Raw genomic sequence first — 19,408 nt, 5'->3', positions numbered from 1 at the left:
TGGAATCATGAGGACCAGAATCTTGCATTATTTGGAAGGAAAGGACCACAGCTCTCTGACAGACCACCTGTTTGGCCTTCAGAAGGTCCCTGGTCCAGCTCCCCACTAATGTCATGGCCAGGTGGGGCCTGAAACCTTGACAAGCCGCTGCCAGTCTGTGTGGACAATACTGAGGCTGTTGCGGTGTGGTCAGGAAAGGAGCCCTGTGTGGTCAGGCCGGGTAGCGAAAGGCCTCGCGTAGCTAGTAATTTCTTCTGCGCTTTGTTGCTTGGGGAGACTCCTGTGAGCCAGAGGGCGACGCTCCTTGGTCCCTGCACCCAGGGGTCCCTGCCCCCAATTCCGATGCTTCTCTTTCAGCGTGCAGCAGCACAGAGTCCCAAAATTGCTCTCGGGGCACAGAGTGCTGAGCTTTGGCATGCCAAATGGCAAAGCTGCCTCAAACCGCAAAGGTGTCTGGGACTGGTTGGAGGCAGAGGAATGAGGGGGGCCCAGCTGGGGGAACCCCAAGGAAAGAAGGCTCAGAGCCCAGGCAGTGGTGGTGGGACAAGAGTGAGTGGTCAGAGGGAGAAGCCTGGGGGGAGGAGGTGTCAGGAACTGAAGAGGTAACAGGACTTAGTGAGTGGGGTGAATCTGTGGCAGAGGGAAGTCCAGAATCGGAGGCAGAAACTGAAGCAGGAGACGAGGGAGGCCAGGAGGCAGAGGGGAAGTCTGGCTGGTAGAGAGTCACAGATGTCTCCCCCTCCGGCTGCAAAAAGCTCCCCTCCCCGCTGGTCTCCCAGAACCAGGAGAGGCATGAAAAGGGCGGAGGAGAGATTGGCTGCATGCAGGCCCAGTCTCCGGTTGCTTGGGGAAAACCCTGGAGAGGAGGAGACTTAGACAGCTGTGGGGAGGCAGGGACTTTGAATCTCAGCAACTGCATCATGGGTCAAGACCTACCAGAGATTATTTGCTGTGCTTATTGGGCCTGGCGCTCCTGTGCAGATCCTGTTTTTGCTAATAAAGACTTGTCTACTAGTCGCTCAGTGTGATTTACTGCTGCTCTCTCCTGCCGAAAGGCATGTTCAAACCTTGCTCCCTCCAGCGGCCTGCCTTGTCACTCCTCTCTCATGGCCGGCCAGCTGATCGTATCAGTCCCCTCTCTCTCTGATGGATGCCTTCTCAAAAAAAGAAGCCTCTCAAGCAATCGTTTTGTCCCCTGTTATCACGGTTGGTGCGGTGTGATCCTTTAAAAGAATTCCAAGGCTGGCAGAGCTTCTCCGGATCTCTTTGTGAGAGATTATCCCTTCAGCTTCTTCCTTAAGCGCTGCGGAAACTTTATCAGGGAGCACTTGAAATTCTTTGGCTTCTCTCCCCGCCATTATGCTGGAATATAGCTTTTGCTCCTAGGGTGTGGCTCTTAAGCCAACAGCTTGCCTTTGGCATCAGCTCCACCGAAGCAGAAACCTGGGAGACACCTCAGTCCTAGGCTCAATCCCCAGCATCTCCCTGGAGGGCTGCTGCCAGCCCATGCTGGGAATATTGAGCTAGGTGGCCCTAACAGTCCGACTCGTATGTATTTAAAATAGCTGTGTATGAACCATGAGGGCTATATGCTTAGTTTTGTGTAAAGCAGTTTCTTGTATCCTCTGGGTGGGGTGTTAAGGGTTTTTTTATTTCATGCTGTAGTGTGTTTGTGTTTGATATAACAAAAAGAACATAACAACAGATAAAAATTTTAACATGGAAAACAAAGCTATAGAATAGGCATAGAACGGGTACAGTTGCACATTGGTTGAAATAACAGAAGTCTATGAGTAGAGTCATACCTCGGGTTACAGACGCTTCAGGTTGTGTGTTTTCGGGTTGCACACCGCGCCGAACCCGGAAGTACCGGAATGGGTTACTTCTGGGTTTCGGCACATGCGCAGAAGCGTGAATCGCAACCTGCGCATGCACAGACACAGCACTGCGGGTTGCAAACACTGCTGGTTGCGAACGTGCCTCGTGCACGGATCTTGTTCGCAACCGGAGCGTCCACTGTATAGGATATAGGCATTACCTGGTTATCAAGTCTAGTGGGGACAGCCTGGGTAGCTCTGTTGGTTGGAGCATGGTGCTGACAAGGCCCAGGGTTGCAGGTTCAATCCCCGCAAGGGACAGCTGCAAATTCCTGCATTGCAGGGGGTGGGACTAGTCGATCCTCAGGGTCCCTTCCAACGCTGCAATTCCATGCCAGATTTGCCAGGCTTGTTCCAAGGGTCTCGAAAATGATGGTCCTTCTCTCTGTGTATGTAATAAAGGAATGCCAAATCATACAAAAAGGGCATGGGAGTTCTGGTCAAAATCTCAAATTACGCACAATTTCCTCCCATTTTCCAGAGCGGTGGGTGCCCAGCGCCCTATGTTATGATTTGTCAGCTGTTTCCAATTGGGTTGCAATTACTGTTTGAGCTGCTCAGACCATCTATAAGACTGGTTCTTTTGACAATATTTCTACACAATGGCATTTTCAAAAATATCCTTGGCTTGTATCTTGAGCCCTCTGTTCTTCTGTCTCCCACAGGGATCTGGAGAGAGCAACCTGCAGAAGAAAGAGCGGCTGTACTCGCAGATGTGTGCGACAAGAGAAAAGGTGAGGCTCTCTATCCCTACAACAGGCGAATTTTGAGTTTTGAGAGGCTTGATTGACACATTGCAGACTTTATTTTTTCTTGACCAAATCTGATTTATTGCTAGTTAAGTCAACCATCGTGCCATTTGCGTACACAGACAATAAAAACAAGGCAGGTGTATAAGGCGCACTAAAATACCATTAGCATTTTGCTTTGCAGTAAAGTTTTGGCGTTGTTTTTTAACAGTAGGCCAGTGATTCCTACACTGTGCACTGCGGCAGGTAATCCTTCACTTTGCTCCCCTTGAAAAGCTGAAATTGAAAAATAAAAACCTTGAGAAATAAAAGCCTAATGCCAGGCGGCAAGACGTGCTTTTTGAAAAAAGAACCGTGAAAAATCAGATTGGGCCTCTGGTGGAAGCAGTGAGGGGAACTATTGAATCTTGAGAGTTGGAAGGGACCCCTGAGGTTCATCTAGTCCAACCCCCAGCTAAAGTGTCCCTGACAGATGGCCACCCAACCTCTCCTTTAAACCTCCAAGGAAGGAGAGGCCACAACCTCCCGAGGGAGACGGTTCCACTGTCAAACTGGTTGTGGCGACCCCAACGCAACTCTCCAAAGCGACTTCATCTCTCTCGTCTTAAAAACCGGGAGGGGAGAAAAGGGTCAGGGAAGCCTCTGGCAGGGGAAGAGAGTCACCAGTTCTATATTGGATGCAGCTATCTTAAGGGTTTGCATGGGCAAAAGCTGTGTTGGCAGAAGCTTGTGGCAGCGGGAGTCGCAATGCCCTCTGGATGGGTGCGGGTTTCGCCATCCCAGGATGGAGTGCCTCTTCTGAATAGAGCCATTCCTCAAATTCTGCCTGGTGGGAGACAGGTTTTCTCCACCATTTACCAGGGATGGAGGTCGCTGTGGCCCTCATGCCATCCGCCTTTTTTGCTGCTGAGTTCAGGGTCCCAGGACAGGCGAATGCAGCGCCCTGAGCCAATACTCTGATCCTTCCTCCGCTTCTCCTCCCACCCTGGTTCCACTCCTCATTTAGTTTTCTTTTTTAAAAAATTTTTTTATTCAAAGTTATAACAAAACATATTTTCCAAAAACATATCCTTATTCCCCCCCCCCCATTTTCCTCTCCCACCCCCACCCCCACAAAACCCACCCCCTCACCCCCCGACTTCCCTCAGTTCCAGTCTTTGGTTTCTCCAATAATGCTATTTTCTACATGTTACAGAGTTGTATGGATCCTCCAACTGTTTAGCTAATTATCAGTAAAAAAAAATTGTGGATGTTTATTCAAAACCTGCCAAGGAGTCCAGTTCGCTTTGTTGCGTCTTCAAATACTTTGTGAAAGGTTCCCATTCATCCTTAAAGTCACAGTTATCCTTGTCCCGTAGCTTATGTGTCAATTTTGCCAGTTCTGCATAATCCATCAGTTTTTCTTGCCATGATTCTTTAGTTGGGAGAATTCTTCAGTCTTCCACCCTTGTGCTACCAGAACTCTCGCGGCCGTTGTCGCATACATGAAGATGTTTTTCAACTTTTTTGGAAGGTCTTTCCCTACAATCCCCAACAAAAATGCCTCGGGTTTTTTAACAAATGTTAAATGGAACATTTTCTTCAACACTCCCCATTTAGTTTTCAACCCCCTTTTTCCCTTGCAGAACTTGATGGGCGACCAGGAGCAGCTGAAGATCCAAGTGACGCAACTGGAGGAAGAGGTGGGCACCTTGCGCAAGATCAACAAAGGCCTCTTCGACTTCTCCAGCCGGCTCATCATGAAGCAGGGCAAATAGTGGGGGGGGGGCTGCTCCTCCGAGCCCAGCCTGGGGGCAGCAGAGTGCTCCCCCGTCGGGACACGAACCTGGCGGCAGCCACACACAGTGCCTGGGTGCCAAAACCTCTTCCCTGGTCAGAGGGGCAGGAACGCTGTTCATACCCTTGCCCGCTGGCAGGATCAGGCTTCACACATCCAGAAATTAGGGGGGGGGGGTGCAGAGATGGTGTAAGTCAGGATGGTTCCAACAGGACGTTGCAAGAAGACATGGCCGTTCCCCCTTCTTGCTCCTCTTCCTCAAACCAACGGGCCCGTTCCACATCCCTCTCGTTTTGCAAAGGATTCTGGGCTGCGCCATACGACCTGTTGCTGCTCCACCGCTGCCTTTGCCGCCAGGGATTGATGATCAGTCGTACGCCTGCTTCCTTTGGGGAGGGGGCATGGAGGCGGCTTTTGGGGGTTCACCAGCCGTTCTGGCATTCCCCAACCGGTAGGCAGATCTCCTGGTGGCTGCCAGTCCAGGAAAACGGTCCAAAGTCTTCAGCAAAGAGACCTTGATTCCTTTTAACACAGTGTTTTTGAGAGTGACAGAGAGCCCCCCCCCCCTTGAAAGTGGGGGAGAGTCCTGTGTTTCATCGTTCCGCAGGCTGCAGAAATGAGGCATTTGATTCTGGGCTGGGTAAACCTCTCCGGGTGAGTTGTGCTTCTCAGCGGTTCTCTCGCCTCATTAAAAACGTGCACAAATCTCCCAAGCACTCCCTGCTTTATGAAAGCTAGCCATTCAAGGGTTATGCACCCCCCATGCCATTTTTACATGCAGAGAGAGATTTATTTATTTACATTTTATTAGACCTTCCTGCCATTGAACTGAACCACTAAAATTCACGCAGCTCCGTCACGCACGGTGCGCCAGACCGTATCCTTAACCCTCCTCTTGTTGGTCAGGACACGCAGCTCTGTATCCCAAGCTGCTTTTTTTGTTCTCTGGTGAATCCGCTTCTCCTTCCTGTCCTCTCTCTCCCCCTACAACCCTTGTCTTTCTTCATTTTACTTCCTTTAAAAGCAATACCTCTGACAAATCCTTTTCCTTTTATTTCTTGTTTTGTTTTTTCGCTTTGTACTTTTTTAAAATAAAGGACTGTTTTCCGAAATTGCATTTTGGTGGAGTGTTTAGAGAGAAGGCGACTTAAGAGGCAACTTAAGAAGCATATAAAATTACGCATGGAGAAAGTTGACTAGAGAAAGGGTTTTTCCCCCTCACAACTCTAGAACTCGATGACATTCAAAGAAGCCGAATGCTGAAGGCTCCCCTTGCCCTTAGTCATCACAGCTAAATGGAACCTCCAGATTCAGGGGCAGCCTACCCCTGAATGTATCTGTTGCCCTGATACCTCTTCTGTGGAGCCCACCAGCAGACCCAACTGGCCTTTGGAGGCATTGGCTTCCTCCTCCGGCAGAGGGCAAACAGCCATGGTTGGTGGCCGTTGGCATTTCTCTGCAGAGAGGTTTCCCCGCTTGCCTCCGGGTCTTTGCAGGGGGCGCATCGCTCAGTACACAGAATCCTAGAATTGTAGTTTGAAAGGGGCCCCAGCAGTCTCATCTGCAATGCTGGAATCTCAGCTACGGCATCCATGACAGAGGGCCACCCAACCTCTGCTTGGAAACTTCCAAGGAAGATGTGGCCTCGCAAGCTGATCTGCAGATCTCGGGTGCTTCTTTCCCTGCTGCACAACGGGAGCGGCTTGTGCACGTCCCATTCAATCTCGTCTCTCAGACCCTGGAGCTGTGTGCTCTCATCCTGGCTTCCTGGGGGGGCCTTTGCTTCTCTGAGCGCAGGGTGGGACCAGCAGCTTCTTCCTCGAGCAGATAGGCGCCTTGGGATGCAGAGATCACTTTCTGGTTGTCATTCCTCCCTGAAGACCCCGTTGTTTCTGCAGCGGCGCCAGGCAGAGGCTGCCATTTTTATACCCGGCTGTTCAGCCTCTAAGCCAGCTGTTCCTGGACTTTTCGCCACCCCCCTTGGTTCCATAAACTCATCCCCCGTGCTCCCTGCCCTGGAAAATGCATCCGCAGTTTGCATGGCACACTAAGAGAACGGCGCAATGAAATTCAAAGCATCAGTGATTAATGGCACACATAATACAAAACCCAGTTAAAGCTAATTCTACGGAAGGGGCGGACTTGATTCAGTGGTGGCCCCGTCATTTGCAACCCTAGAGGAAATGAGGGGGGGAAGGCAAAAGACCTATTCGCAAACCATTACTCTGTGGAACTCCCTGCCAGGAGGTGCGATTGCTGCTTGCTTAAGGCAACTTTAACATGTGGGATACACATTAAGAGCAAAAGATGCTCTTAATCATGGGTTCATGGGGTAAAAGATTTGCATTGCAGGGGGTTGGACTAGATGACCCTGAAACCCCTTCCAATGATTCTATGGGAGGAGGCAGAAGCAGTTTTATCAGCTTCTTAGGCCCTTTTTCGTGTGCTTCCTCCAGGTGAGGTCCGGAGGGTGGCAACACAAGAGCAGGGCCTTCTCTGCAGTGGCTCCCTGTCTGTGGAATGCTCTCCCCCCAGGGAGGTTTGCCTGGGGCCTTCATTATACAACTTTAGACGCCAGGCAAAAATGTTCCTTTTTAGCCAGGCCTTTGGCTGATTTAAATGTGTTATGGAAGGGGAGGTCGCTTGTTCCTTTCTGCTCTTACTTTTATTATGTATTTTCTGTTTTTTGTACCATGATTTTATGTTGTGAACCACCCTCAGGTCTATGGGTATAGGGTGATATACAAATTTAATCAATAATGATGATATTGCCTGCTATAACCCATAACTGTGTTTTTAATGGAGCCTCCATGTCCCAATGCAATCTACCCCAGAAGGAGGAACAGCCATGACAAGGGGCAGGGGGGGGGCCACTAATGTGGATGGGTTTGAAATAGAATTATAGAATTGTATAGAATTATAGAACTGTAGGGACGCGGGTGGCGCTGTGGGTTAAACCACAGAGCCTAGGACTTGCCGATCAGCAGGTCGGCGGTTCGAATCCCCAGGACGGGGTGAGCTCCAGTTGCTCAGTCCCTGCTCCTGCCAACCTAGCAGTTTGAAAGCATGTCAAAGTGCAAGTAGATAAATAGGCACCGCTCCGGCGGGAAGGTAAACTGCATTTCCGTGCGCTGCTCTGGTTCACCAGAAGCGGCTTAGTCATGCTGGCCACATAACCCGGCTCCCTCGGCCAGTAAAGCAAGATGAGCGCCGCAACCCCAGAGTCGGTCACGACTGGACCTAATGGTCAGGTGTCCCTTTACCTTTTTATAGAACTGTAATGTCGGAAGGGGCCATGGGGGTCATCTAGTCCAACCCCTTGCAATGCAGGAATCTTTTGCCCAACTTGGGGCTCGAACCCACAACCCTGAAATTAAGAGCATCTTTTGCAAGAGTCTGAATTCATCCACACACACAGCTTCTGAATTCCAGTTTCTGGAAACCAGAAAAGGGGAGAGGGCTTGAATCCTGCTTGCAGGAATATCTCTGGGGCCCCTGGTTGGCCAGTGTAAGAAGACGATGCTGGACTAGATGGGCTGTTAGCCTGATTCAGCTATCAGGTTCTTCTTCTGTCCTTGTGGAACCTCCAAGTCAGAGGCAGTCTATCTCCCTAACTTCTTCCTGGTATTTTGCCACTGTAGGAACAGGATGGGCTGTTGGCTCTCCTTAAGTTCTTTCTTCTCTTTTTAAAGCATTTCCCCTCTTAAAGCAGGAGCGGGAGACCCAGCAGGCTCTTCCCAAAAGTGGGGAGAACCCATTTTGATTTAAAGTGTGGCTTAATAACCCAGAGTGACTGGACCGACTGCCCATCTCGCATGCCAGTAGGCTTAGATAATAGTGCTTTTAGCTTAATCAATGCCTGCTCCTCTCGTTCCAACAAGGAGCTGAGGGTTGTTTTATGTTTTCAGGAGGAATGCATATTTTGATCCGTTCCCGACCTCGCAAATTAAAGAGTTTTTAACGGGGCCCGTCAGCCAGATGGGTTTATTCCGCTGTCCCCAGAGCACCCCGGACTGAATTTTTTAAACAAAAAACAAGCGAACTATTCAAGCTACGGAGGCAGTGATGCTTTCAAATAGCAGTTGCTGGAAATTGCAGGAAAGGAGATAATGCTGTTGCACTGAGGTTCTGCTTGGCCACTGCAAAGACAAGGTGCAGGGTGGGCCCCCTTGGGGGTCTGATCCAGCCACTTCTGACATCCTGATGGACAAATTTGTGTCTGGGAAGACTATTCTTAGCTACTAGCCATGACGGCGATGCTCTTGCCTCCACGGTCGGAGGCAGCAATGCCACACCCTCCAACATTTCTCCGATGAAAATAGGAATGTCCTAAGAGAAAGCAGGACATTACTGGGATCAAATCAGAAACCAGGATGGCTTCTGAAAATCTGGGTCTGTACCTGGAAAATAGGGAGACTTGGAGGGTCTCAGATGCTGTCTCCTGAGCCCTGTATCTACAGCTGATGTAGGTACCTACGGGACCGCCTCTCTTGGTATGTCCCACGGAGGACCTTACGGTCTTCAAACAAAAACATCTTGGAGGTCCTGGGCCACAGGGAGGTTAGGCTGGCCTCAACCAGAGCCAGGGCCTTTTTGGCTGTGGCCCCGCCTTGGTAGGATGCTCTGTCCCAAGAGACTAGGGCCCTGCGGGACTTGACATCTTTCCACAGGGACTGCAAGACAGAGCTGTTCCGCCAGGCCTTTGGCCAAGGCACAGCCTGATCCCCTCCTTTGGTAATCCTCATAGAACTCTAGCCCAATGGTTGCCATTAATTTGATTCTGAACTCGTTTTAGAATGTATTTCAATTACAGTCGTAAAGGTAAAGGTAAAGGTACCCCTGCCCGTACGGGCCAGTCTTGACAGACTCTAGGGTTGTGCGCCCATCTCACTCAAGAGGCCAGGGGCCAGCGCTGTCCGGAGACACTTCCGGGTCACGTGGCCAGCGTGACGAAGCTGCATCTGGCGAGCCAGCGCAGCACACGGAAACGCCGTTTACCTTCCCGCTAGTAAGCGGTCCCTATTTATCTACTTGCACCCGGGGGTGCTTTCGAACTGCTAGGTTGGCAGGCGCTGGGACCGAGCAGCGGGAGCGCACCCCGCACGGGGATTCGAACCGTCGACCTTTCGATTGGCAAGCCCTAGGCACTGAGGCTTTTACCCACAGCGCCACCCGCATCCCCTCATTACAGTCATACCTCGGGATAAATACAGTTCAGGATAAGTATTTTCGGGTTGCGCTCCACGGCGCCCCGGAAGTAACAGAGTGTGTTGCTTCCGGTTTTCACTGCCCACGCATGCGCAATGGTCAAAATGACATCACACGCATGCGTGGAAGTGGCGAAACACAACCTGCGCTTGCGCAGATGCGCAGACGCATCTTACGTTCTATTCAGGATGCAAACAGGGCTCTGGAATGGATCCCGTTCGATCCCGAGGTACCACTGTAATTGACTGTGATTTTATGTAAACTGCTATTTTTACGGTTGTTAGCCACAGTTTTGGCTGGGGAGGGCGGGATATAAATAAAATTTGATGATGATGATGATGATGATGATGATGATGATGAAGAATATCTGAATATTTTAATATCTCCTACAGTTTATTTATTGTGTTCATATGCTCCACCTTTTATCCAGGGAGCGCAAGATGGTGTACATGCTTCTCCCTCCTTCTTTTGATCCCCACAACAACCCTGTGAGGTCGGTTATGCCAAGAGGTGGTGACTGGCCCGAGGCCACGCCTAGGGAGCCTCCTGGACAAGTGGGAGGATTTGAACCCTGTTCTCTCCCCCGAGCCACTCTAACCACTGTGCCACGCTGTCTCCCAAGCAAGAGTCTCTGCTTGCGCATTTTGGGGGCAGCAGCACTATTAGATCAGGGTGGCTGGCGAATTGCTGCCGCCCACACCCCAAACTGGCAATCTCCATCCTTTTCTCTCCTCGGGAATAAGGTGCCTCATCTATCTCACTTTAGCCTGTCAGGGGACCAGAAATTGAAATATTGGCTTGCCAGCAATGGGTTGGAATGGTCCTTGCCCAACGGTGGGGTTTCCTGCCAGGTCACTCTTGGGTCTTCCATCTCCCCTCTGATTCTAGATAAAACCCGGCCTCTGGGACACCATCTCCCCACAGCCCCCCACAGCCTTTTGAATGGGGGTTTGGGGAACAGGCCTGCCTGCTTCGTATCTCGTGCACCTGCCTTGGCCATCGATCTAGTTAATTAACTGTCGGCCGTTGAGCAGATAAACTATCCATCCTGGGAATTTGCTTAATTGCTTATTTGGCCTTGTTGCTAATATATGGTTTTTTTTGTGTGTGTTAAGGAAAACTCCCCCTCTGTGCTATTCTTCCAAGAAGACGATCTTTCTTCTTTTCCCCTCCCACTGGATTCGGTCGCCAAAACTGCTGCCTTCTCAGCCTCGCAGAGAGAGGCTGGTCCTTCGTCCTTCTTGAGTAGCTCCGTTGGTTACAGCATGGTGCTGATCGTGCCGAAGGCTGCAGGTTCAGTCCTTTAAGAAGGATGTTGACAAGCTGGGGTGTGGGCCCAGGAGGGCGACCAAGATGACCAAGGGTCTGGAAACCAAGTCTGATGAGGAGCGCTTGAAGGAGCTGGGGGTGTTTAGCCTGGAAAAGAGGAGACCAATAGCCATAGGTCTCCTATGGGACCACCTCTCCCCATATGCCCCACGGAGGACCTTAAGGTCCATAAATAGCAACACCCTAGAGGCCCTAAGGAAGTTAGATTAGCTTCAACCAGAGCCAGGGCCTTTTCAGTGATGGCCCCGGCCTGGTGGAACGCTCTGTCTCCTGAGACCAGGGCCCTGCAGGATCTGATTTCTTTCCGCAGGGCCTGTAAGACAGAGTTGTTCTGCCTGGCCTTTGCCTTGGAGTCAGTTTGATTCCCTCCCCCTCTTCCTTTTTCCTTTCTCCTTCTGTGATGGAACTCCTTTTTGGGGACTTCCCTGGCTTTTTTCTGGCCCATGTAGGACCAGTCTGGAAAGTTAGCCTTGGTGAAGACTTGACGTTTTCATCCCCAAAAAAGCTTTTGACTTTCTGCTGAAATGAAGCTGCATTTTAATGTTGTATTTTAATCCTGTTTTTTAAGTTGTATTTCAATCAATTGTTTTATATCTGGTGTTAGCAGCCCTGAGCCTGGTCTTGACTAGGGAGGGCTTGGTATAAATAATTTTATTATTATTATTATTATTATTATTATTATTATTATTATTATTATTATTATATTCAAATATCTGAAGGGTTGTCACGTAGAACATGGAGCAAGCTTGTTTTCTCCTGCCGCGGAGGGCAGGACTCGAACCTATGGCTTCAAGTTACAAGAAAGGAGATTCCAACTAAACTTCAGAAAAAACTTTCTGGCAGTAAGAGACGTCGTTTGACAGTGGAACGGGCTCCCTTGACAGGTGACAGGCTCTCCTTTCCTGGAGGCTTTTAAGCAGAAGTTGGATGGCCATCTGTCATGGATGATTTAGCTGAGATCCCAGCATTGCAGGGGGTTGGACTGGAGGACCCTTGGGTCTCCCATTCCAACTCTTGCCATTCTATGATTCTAGATCCCCTGATCTGAGAAGAGGCCTTCTTTGCTTTCAGGAGGGAAGCCTTTTCTGAGCAGAGGCATGACTCCACCTCTGGAAAGTTTCTCCTCTGATCAGGGATGAGGAACAAGTCCTCTTAAAGATGCTGCTCGATTCCATCTCCCAACCCTAACCATTGGTCCTGCTGGCCGGCCAGGGCTGCTGGAAGTGGAGTCCGAGAACATCCGGAGAGGGCCACAGGCTCCCACATCTCTCTTTCCAGCTAAGACACATCCATTCCCACCTTGGCGCCTGGGGAGCACTTTACAGATAAAAGGCTAAATTGAAAGAAGCTCATCGTCTCGCCGGCACGTTAATTCTCCAAACGGCAGTCGATTTCTGCTCCTTGCATTGATTTGTTTACATAAGCAGAAAACCTTTCGGCAATTCTTTTGGAAGCGGGGAGCGGCGGGGCAAGAGGATCCCACAGACAAGGTTGTATGTGCTCATAGAATCCTAAGAGCTGGGAGGGATCTGAAAGTTGTCACCCAAGGCTGATTCGCTGCCAATGCGCAAGGTCTGCAGATACCTTTTGGGTCGGCCGTCTGGATCAACCTGCACTTTTGGAAACAAAAATCTGCCTTTTTCCTCTTTATAGGGTATCCAAGAGCCCATATAGAGTCCTTACGTAGGTTCCCTATTGGTAGGAGAAAATAACAGAGGCCAACCAGAGAATATTGAGAAGCAAAGCATCTAGTAAGCCTGATCTTTATTGAACTGTTGCAACAGGAAAGGAGGAGGACCCAGAACCAAGGTGTGCTCGCCCTTATATAGACATTTTAAATTCCCTGCCCTGAAGCTCCAGACCACCATTCCATACATCATACATACATCACAGAAGGGGTGTAACCCAAGACCCCCATCCCAGATACATCATACCTACATCACAGAAAGGGCGGTCTACAACAGAAATCTGAGTGCATTGTTTATCTCCTGTCTGACAGGTTACCTGTTAATGCTTACTTGATTGGATACCCTGGGGGAGCCTGGCCAGTCTTTTGTAATGATAAATACTTAGTTCCTGAGCCGGGTCATAGGCTCACTCTATTTAAACACAGACAGACATACCCTTAAGACAGGATTTGTGAATGAAAAGACGATGGGGAGGCTTTTCCATTTTCCTTTGACCTTGCAGAGAAAACATTTGGTCAGTTTGGGAATCAAAAATGGTTTCAGGCCGGTCTTCCTGTGCTGATCAATGTACGTGCTTGGTTGGTACATTTATGAAAATTTATTATATATTTAAGACTTTAAAATTCTTATCACAGTAGAATGGTAGAGTTGGAAGGGACCCTAAGAGTCATCTAGTCCAACCCCCTGCCAAGCAGGAAGTGCAAGTCAAGCATCCATGTGCATGTGCATCCAACTTCCGCTTTAAAATCTCCATGGAAGGAGAGGCTACCACCTCCAGAAGGAGACCATTCCACTGCTGAACAGCTCTCACTGTCAGAAAGCTCTTCCTGATGTTTAGTCGGAATCTCCTTTCCTGGAACTTGAAGTCATGGGTTCGAGTCCTGCCCTCCAGAGCAGGAGAAAACAAGCTAGCTCCCTCTCTCATGTGTCAGCCCTTGAGCTATTTGAAGATGGCTATTAGTCTCCTCTTTTCTAAGCTAAACCTACCCGGCTCCTTCAACTGTTCCTCATAAGGCTTGGTTTCCAGACCCTGGATCATCTTGGTTGCCCTTCTCTGCACACCTTCCAGCTTGTCAATGTCCTTCTTAAATTGTGGTGCCCAGAATTGGAAAAAGGATTCCAGGTGTGGTCTGACCAAGGCAGAAAAGAGTGGGATTGTGGCTTCCCTTGACTTTAGGGCTGTCATATGTCTGGATTTTCCCTGACATTACTGGGATTTCAAAGGTGGAATTGACGTCCAGGGGGATTTACAAAAGGCGTCACTTTGTCCTAGATCTTAGGCAAGTCAATTTAAAAAAATCACTTTTTTGGTGTTCTAAAAAAAGCTCAGCAATTTTTGTGGGATCCTGGCTTTTCCTTTTTCCTTTGACCTGGACTCATAGAATCATAGACTTGGAAGGGAGCCTGAGGATCATCTAGTCCCACCCACTGCAAAGCAGGAATATGCCACTGTTCCACTTGGGGATCCAACCTGTAACCTTGGCGTTATCTGCACCCGGCTCTAACCCACTGAGCTATCCTTCCGTACAAGTTCAGGATCAGCACAGACTGGTGTGCTCAGGCCTGTTAAGCATAACAGTTTAATTTGCACAGAAATGAGAAATGTATTAACAAAGGTTCAAAATGGAAAATGGCTCCATGTGTGTTGCTCACACCAGGGGTTTTCCACAAGAGTTTTCCTAAAGGACTCTGAGCTCTTGCTGAGTTAACTTTTAACTAACAGGTAGCTAACATGTGGTGGGACGCGGGTGGCGCTGTGGGTTAAACCACAGAGCCTAGGACTTGCCGATCAGAAGGTCGGCGGTTCAAATCCCCGCGACGGGGTGAGCTCCCGTTACTCGGTCCCTGCTCCTGCCAACCTAGCAGTCCAGGGGGTCACAAAGAGTCGGACACGACTAAACAACAACAACAATATAAGGGCTTGCGCGCATGGCTCGAGGTCCCCCCCCCCCCCATTGCAATAGCTTTAATAAAGATCAGGCCTACTAACTGCTTTGCTTCTCAATATTCTCTGGTTGGTCTCTCTTATTTTCTCCTACCGAAAGAGAACCTACAAAAGGACTCTATATGGGCTCTTGGGTACCCCATAAGAGAAAAGGAGCAGTTTTTTTCTCATAACACAATAGTGTGCCATAGGCGAGTAGCAATTCTGGAAAGATTGGAGGAGAACGGCAGCATCCCGCATTTCTGTGCCCTTGACCACACGGCAGGGAGGGGCACTTCCATCTCTGCGAAGCACCAAGCAGAGACGCCAGCTCCTCTCCAGTTTGCACGCCTGGCGGGAGATCTCCCTGGCAGATCTCATGCTGTCAGTCATGCTGTCCCTCGGCAGGAATTGAATGTTGGGGGAGAACCCGAGCTTCCTTCCCCTGTCCTATTTATTCTCCTTCTGCCCCGTCAATCATCTGCTGCTGACCCAAAAGTGCAAAGTGAAGATGCTCGGCTAAGTTTTGCTGACGGAGGAGAGATGGTCGCTCCGTTCATCCGGAGGTGCTGCTGTTTTCTTTCGCTTGGGAAGAATCCTCAAATCTTAAGAGGTGGGATGAGACAAGATGGATGCAAGAGGACTGACCGGCCAAAGATGGAGCCTGTCGTGGATGGTTCCCTTGAGATTCCTGCCTTGAAGGGGGTAGGACTAGATGACCCTCAGGGGTACCAGTTCTACAATTCAATGATTCATTGTGGAAAACAAGCCCTAGCTCAGCTAGATATAATTGTCAATTATTACTCCTAATTATCATTATTTATTTTTATCCATTTCATTTACGAACCTCCTCCTACATCTCCAAGTATTCTGCAGTAGAACGTAAGAATTGCACATATTAGAAACAATTTTGAATTCATCCAGATACCAACTGATATTTTATATATATCTCCTCTCCACTGAGAAAGACTTGATCTTGTTAAAAATGATCTTATTAGAAGGAGGAGGGATAAGACAAAATCGATGGGAGAGGATCGATCTGTCCAGGACAGCCTGGTTAGAAAGGACTGTATCCATTATTAGTCATACTCAGAGGAGACTAATCGAAATAAAAGGGGCATGGTTAATTTAGGCCCATTGATATCAAAGGGTCTACTCTGAGTAGAAGAATAATTTGAGAGGCAATCAAAATAGATGCACTCTGGACACAGGTTCCCAACCATTTCTGCTGCCAACTGAGACCAGTGGGGTAGAAGGCAGGGGAGACCCAGAACTGGGCAGAGCCAGAGGAAGTGATGGGCAGAGCCAAACCACTCAGGATCCAACCTCCTCTTTTTGTTCCTTCTCCTCCCCGCTGACTTCTACAAGGGGGGAGACTTGAGACTGAGGAGGAGGAAGAAGATGATGACAGGACTGGGCAATATATCAATATATCATGCAAAACCGGTTTGAAGACCTTATCATGATATCAGGTTCACAGTTTTTGACCTGGCAATATATCACCATGTGTGCGTTTGTGTGCTATGCAAAATCACGATGGAGCGGCAGAAACCATGGAGCCAGCCAATGCCTCTACCTGACTCCATCCTTGTTTTAGCCATCATGATGAAGAAGAAGAAGAAGATGAAGAAAAAGACGAAGAAGAAGAAGAAGAAGAAGAAGAGTTTGGATTTGATATCCCGCTTTATCACCCCTAAGGAGTTATCACCCTCTGATGTATTAAGGGGGTGGTCTTGGGCCACACCCCTTCTGTAATGTATGTATGATGTTTCTGGGGGTGGTCTTGGACTCCAGGGCGGGCAATTTAAAATGTCTATATAATGGCTTGCACACATGGCACCCCTCCCCCCATTGCAACAGCTTTAATCAGGCTTACTAGCTGCTTAGGGGTGGCGCTGTGGATTAAACCACAGAGCCTAGGACTTGCCAATCAGAAGGTCGGCGGTTCAAATCCCCACAACGGGGTGAGCTCCGGTTGCTGAAAGCACATCAAAGTGCAAGTAGATAAATAGGTACCGCTCAGGCGGGAAGGTAAACGGCGTTTCCGTGCGCTGCTCTGGTTCGCCAGAAGCAGCTTAGTCCTGCTGGCCACATGACCCGGAAGCTGTATGCCGGCTCCCTTGGCCAATAAAGCGAGATGAGCGGCGCAGCCCCAGAGTCGGTCACGACTGGACCTAATGGTCAGGGGTCCCTTTACCTTACCTTTAAGGAGTCTCAAAGTGGCTCACAATCTCCTTTCCCTTCCTCCCCCACAACAAACACTCTGTGAGGTGAGTGGGGCTGAGAGACTTCAAAGAAGTGTGACTAGTCCAAGGTCAGCCAGCAGCTGCAGATGGAGGAGCGGAGACGCGAACCCGGTTCACCAGATTATAAGTCCACCACTCTTAACCACTACACCACACTGGCTCCCAGAGCAATACAGTGGTACCTCGGGTTAAGTACTTAATTCGTTCCAGAGGTCCGTTCTTAACCTGAAACTGTTCTTAACCTGAAGCACCACTTTAGCTAACGGGGCCTCCTGCTGCTGCCGTGCCACCGGAGCACGATTTCTGTTCTCATCCTGAAGCAAAGTTCTTAACCTGAGGTAATATTTCTGGGTTAGCGGAGTCTGTAACCTGAAGCATATGTAACCTGAAGCGTCTGTAACCCAAGGTACTGTATATTGTGACATTTAGCTGCTGATACATCGCAATGTTGAAAACCAGATCTCGCCCAGCCCCGATGACAGGAAGGGCACCTCCCTGCTCCCTGTCTGTAAGCCAGAAAGCAGGCGAGTGGGGCCTGGCAGAGGTCACTCATTCAAACATGAACCAGCCCCTGGGGGGGGGCACGGTCAGAGACGGGGTGACGCGGGGTGTCAAGCTTCACATATACACTTCAACCTGAATCTAGGATTCTATATTTCATACAATTATGGGACTGTCGGCCTGCTCCTTTTGGGGTCGTTTGTGCACCTTTGGTTCCCACCTGCACCCAGCTCTCACTTGTGGCTCCTAGAAGCTGCCAGCAGGTGACAGCAGCCCCAGTCTTGGGAATGGCTTTAACTGGCCGGCTGAACCAGGTGAGGGGAGCTGATAGGTCTCAAATCTTCAGTGAGTTAGGGGCTTTCTCTGCATGCGAAGACAGGCTCCAGTGGACAGAGCGGACGAGACCAAGAGTGGCCAAGAAGGTGATTTCTGTTTGTGCTGTAGAGGGAAGTGAGGGGCAGATGGGACTCATCTCCTCTCTTTTAGAAGACATCTGAAGGCAGCCCTGTTTAGGGAAGCTTTTAATGTTTACTAGATTATTGTATTTTATTATTCTGTTGGAAGCCGCCCAGTGTGGTTGGGGAAGCCCAGCCAGATGGGCAGGGTATAAATAAATAAATTATTATTATTATTATTATTATTATTATTATTATTATTATTATGAAGGAAAACTCTGGCCCTAAACTTCCGCTGCCTTGCAGGACATCTTTGGGAGAAGAAAAGGCTAAGAAGTAAAGCATGGGTAGGCCAACTAAGGCCCGGGGGCTGGATCTGGCCCAATCGCCTTCTCAATCCAGCCCACGGACGGTCTGGGAATCAGCGTGTTTTTACATGAGTAGAATGTGTCCTTTTATTTAAAATGCATCTCTGGGTTATTTGTGGGGCATAGGAATTCGTTCACCCCCCCCCCCAAAAAAAATATAGTCTGGCCCCCTACAAGCTCTGAGGGACATTGGACCGGCCCCCTGCTGAAAAAGTTTGCTGACCCCTGGAGTAAAGCCTACACAAATCTGGAGTGCAGTCCCTAAGGCGGTTGGATGGCGTCTTGTCCGCCTCCTTCCAGCAACTCCTGCAGTCAAGCTGGTGCCAAATGTCTTGATCTGATTTCCTTTGGACCCCCATCAGTGAGGCCAAGAGGGGGGTCTTGTCAGCGTGTTTTTACATGAGTAGAATCAGTGTGTTTTTACATGAGTAGAATGTGTCCTTTTATTTAAAATGCATCTCTGGGTTATTTGTGTGGCATAGGAATTCGTTCACACACACCCCAAAAAATATAGTCTGGCCCCCTACAAGGTCTGAGGGACATTGGACCGGCCCCCTGCTGAAAAAGTTTGCTGACCCCTGGAGTAAAGCTACACAAATCTGGAGTGCAGTCCCTAAGGCGGTTGGGTGGCGTCTTGCACACCTCCTTCCAGCAACTCCTGCAGTCAAGCTGGCACCAATTGTTTTGCTCTGATTTCCTTTGGACCCCCATCAGTGAGGCCAAGAGGGGGGTCTTGTCACCTGGGCAGCCCTGGACCGCCAGACACACTGCCCAGGCTTGCACCCCAAGCACTTTGGTGCTTCAAATGCAGCAATTGGGCTTCACCCTCGGAGGCACACTCCATTGTCTCCAGAACAGTTAGAAGGGCCATTTAGCCGAACCTCCAGCAATGCACGAATCACAGCTAAGATGTTGCAAGACAAACATGCCTTCTGAAGTGTGGCCAGCAGCTACTGTTCAACAGTGGGGCAGATTCTCCGTCTCCTGATTCCTTGGGAGAAAGCAAGAGGAAGATACAGTATTCCATCGAAATTCAGCCTCCCGTTCGGCAGGGGAAAAAGCAACGACCATCTCAGAAATGGCAAGCGATCGAGATGATTTAAAAGGCTAATAGTTCAGCAGAAGGAGAGAGAGAGAGAGAGAGAGAGAGAGAGAGAGAGAGAGAGAGATGAAGAAAAATGACCTGTTGAGTCAGCCCATCTTTCACTCTGGTGACTTTGCAGGGTGCTGTACAACTCGTCTCTCTGCATCTGTACAAAGCAGAGATGAAAGATGTTCAGGGTTCCCCACCCCCGCATACCCCCTCCTCCTCCTCCTCCAGCAAAACAGTTAACTCATATCACACC

General features: G+C 49.5%; 1 protein-coding gene across 1 annotated transcript in view; it reads left to right on the top strand.

Moving 5' to 3' along the window:
- The window catches only part of WDR18 (WD repeat domain 18), a 44,079-nt gene extending 38,867 nt beyond the window's left edge, over positions 1-5,212 (top strand). Inside the window, exons 9-10 of the mRNA XM_077922081.1 lie at positions 2,543-2,611; positions 4,252-5,212. Of these exons, the coding sequence (XP_077778207.1) occupies positions 2,543-2,611; positions 4,252-4,383 (201 nt within the window). The 3' untranslated portion in view covers positions 4,384-5,212. The remainder of the gene's footprint in view (positions 1-2,542; positions 2,612-4,251) is intronic.
- Positions 5,213-19,408: the final 14,196 nt, after the last annotated feature.

The sequence above is a fragment of the Podarcis muralis genome, chromosome 18 (genome assembly GCF_964188315.1).
Source record: "Podarcis muralis chromosome 18, rPodMur119.hap1.1, whole genome shotgun sequence".
Classification (NCBI taxonomy): Eukaryota; Metazoa; Chordata; class Lepidosauria; order Squamata; family Lacertidae; genus Podarcis; species Podarcis muralis.
This window is presented reverse-complemented; position numbering and strand designations above follow the sequence as displayed.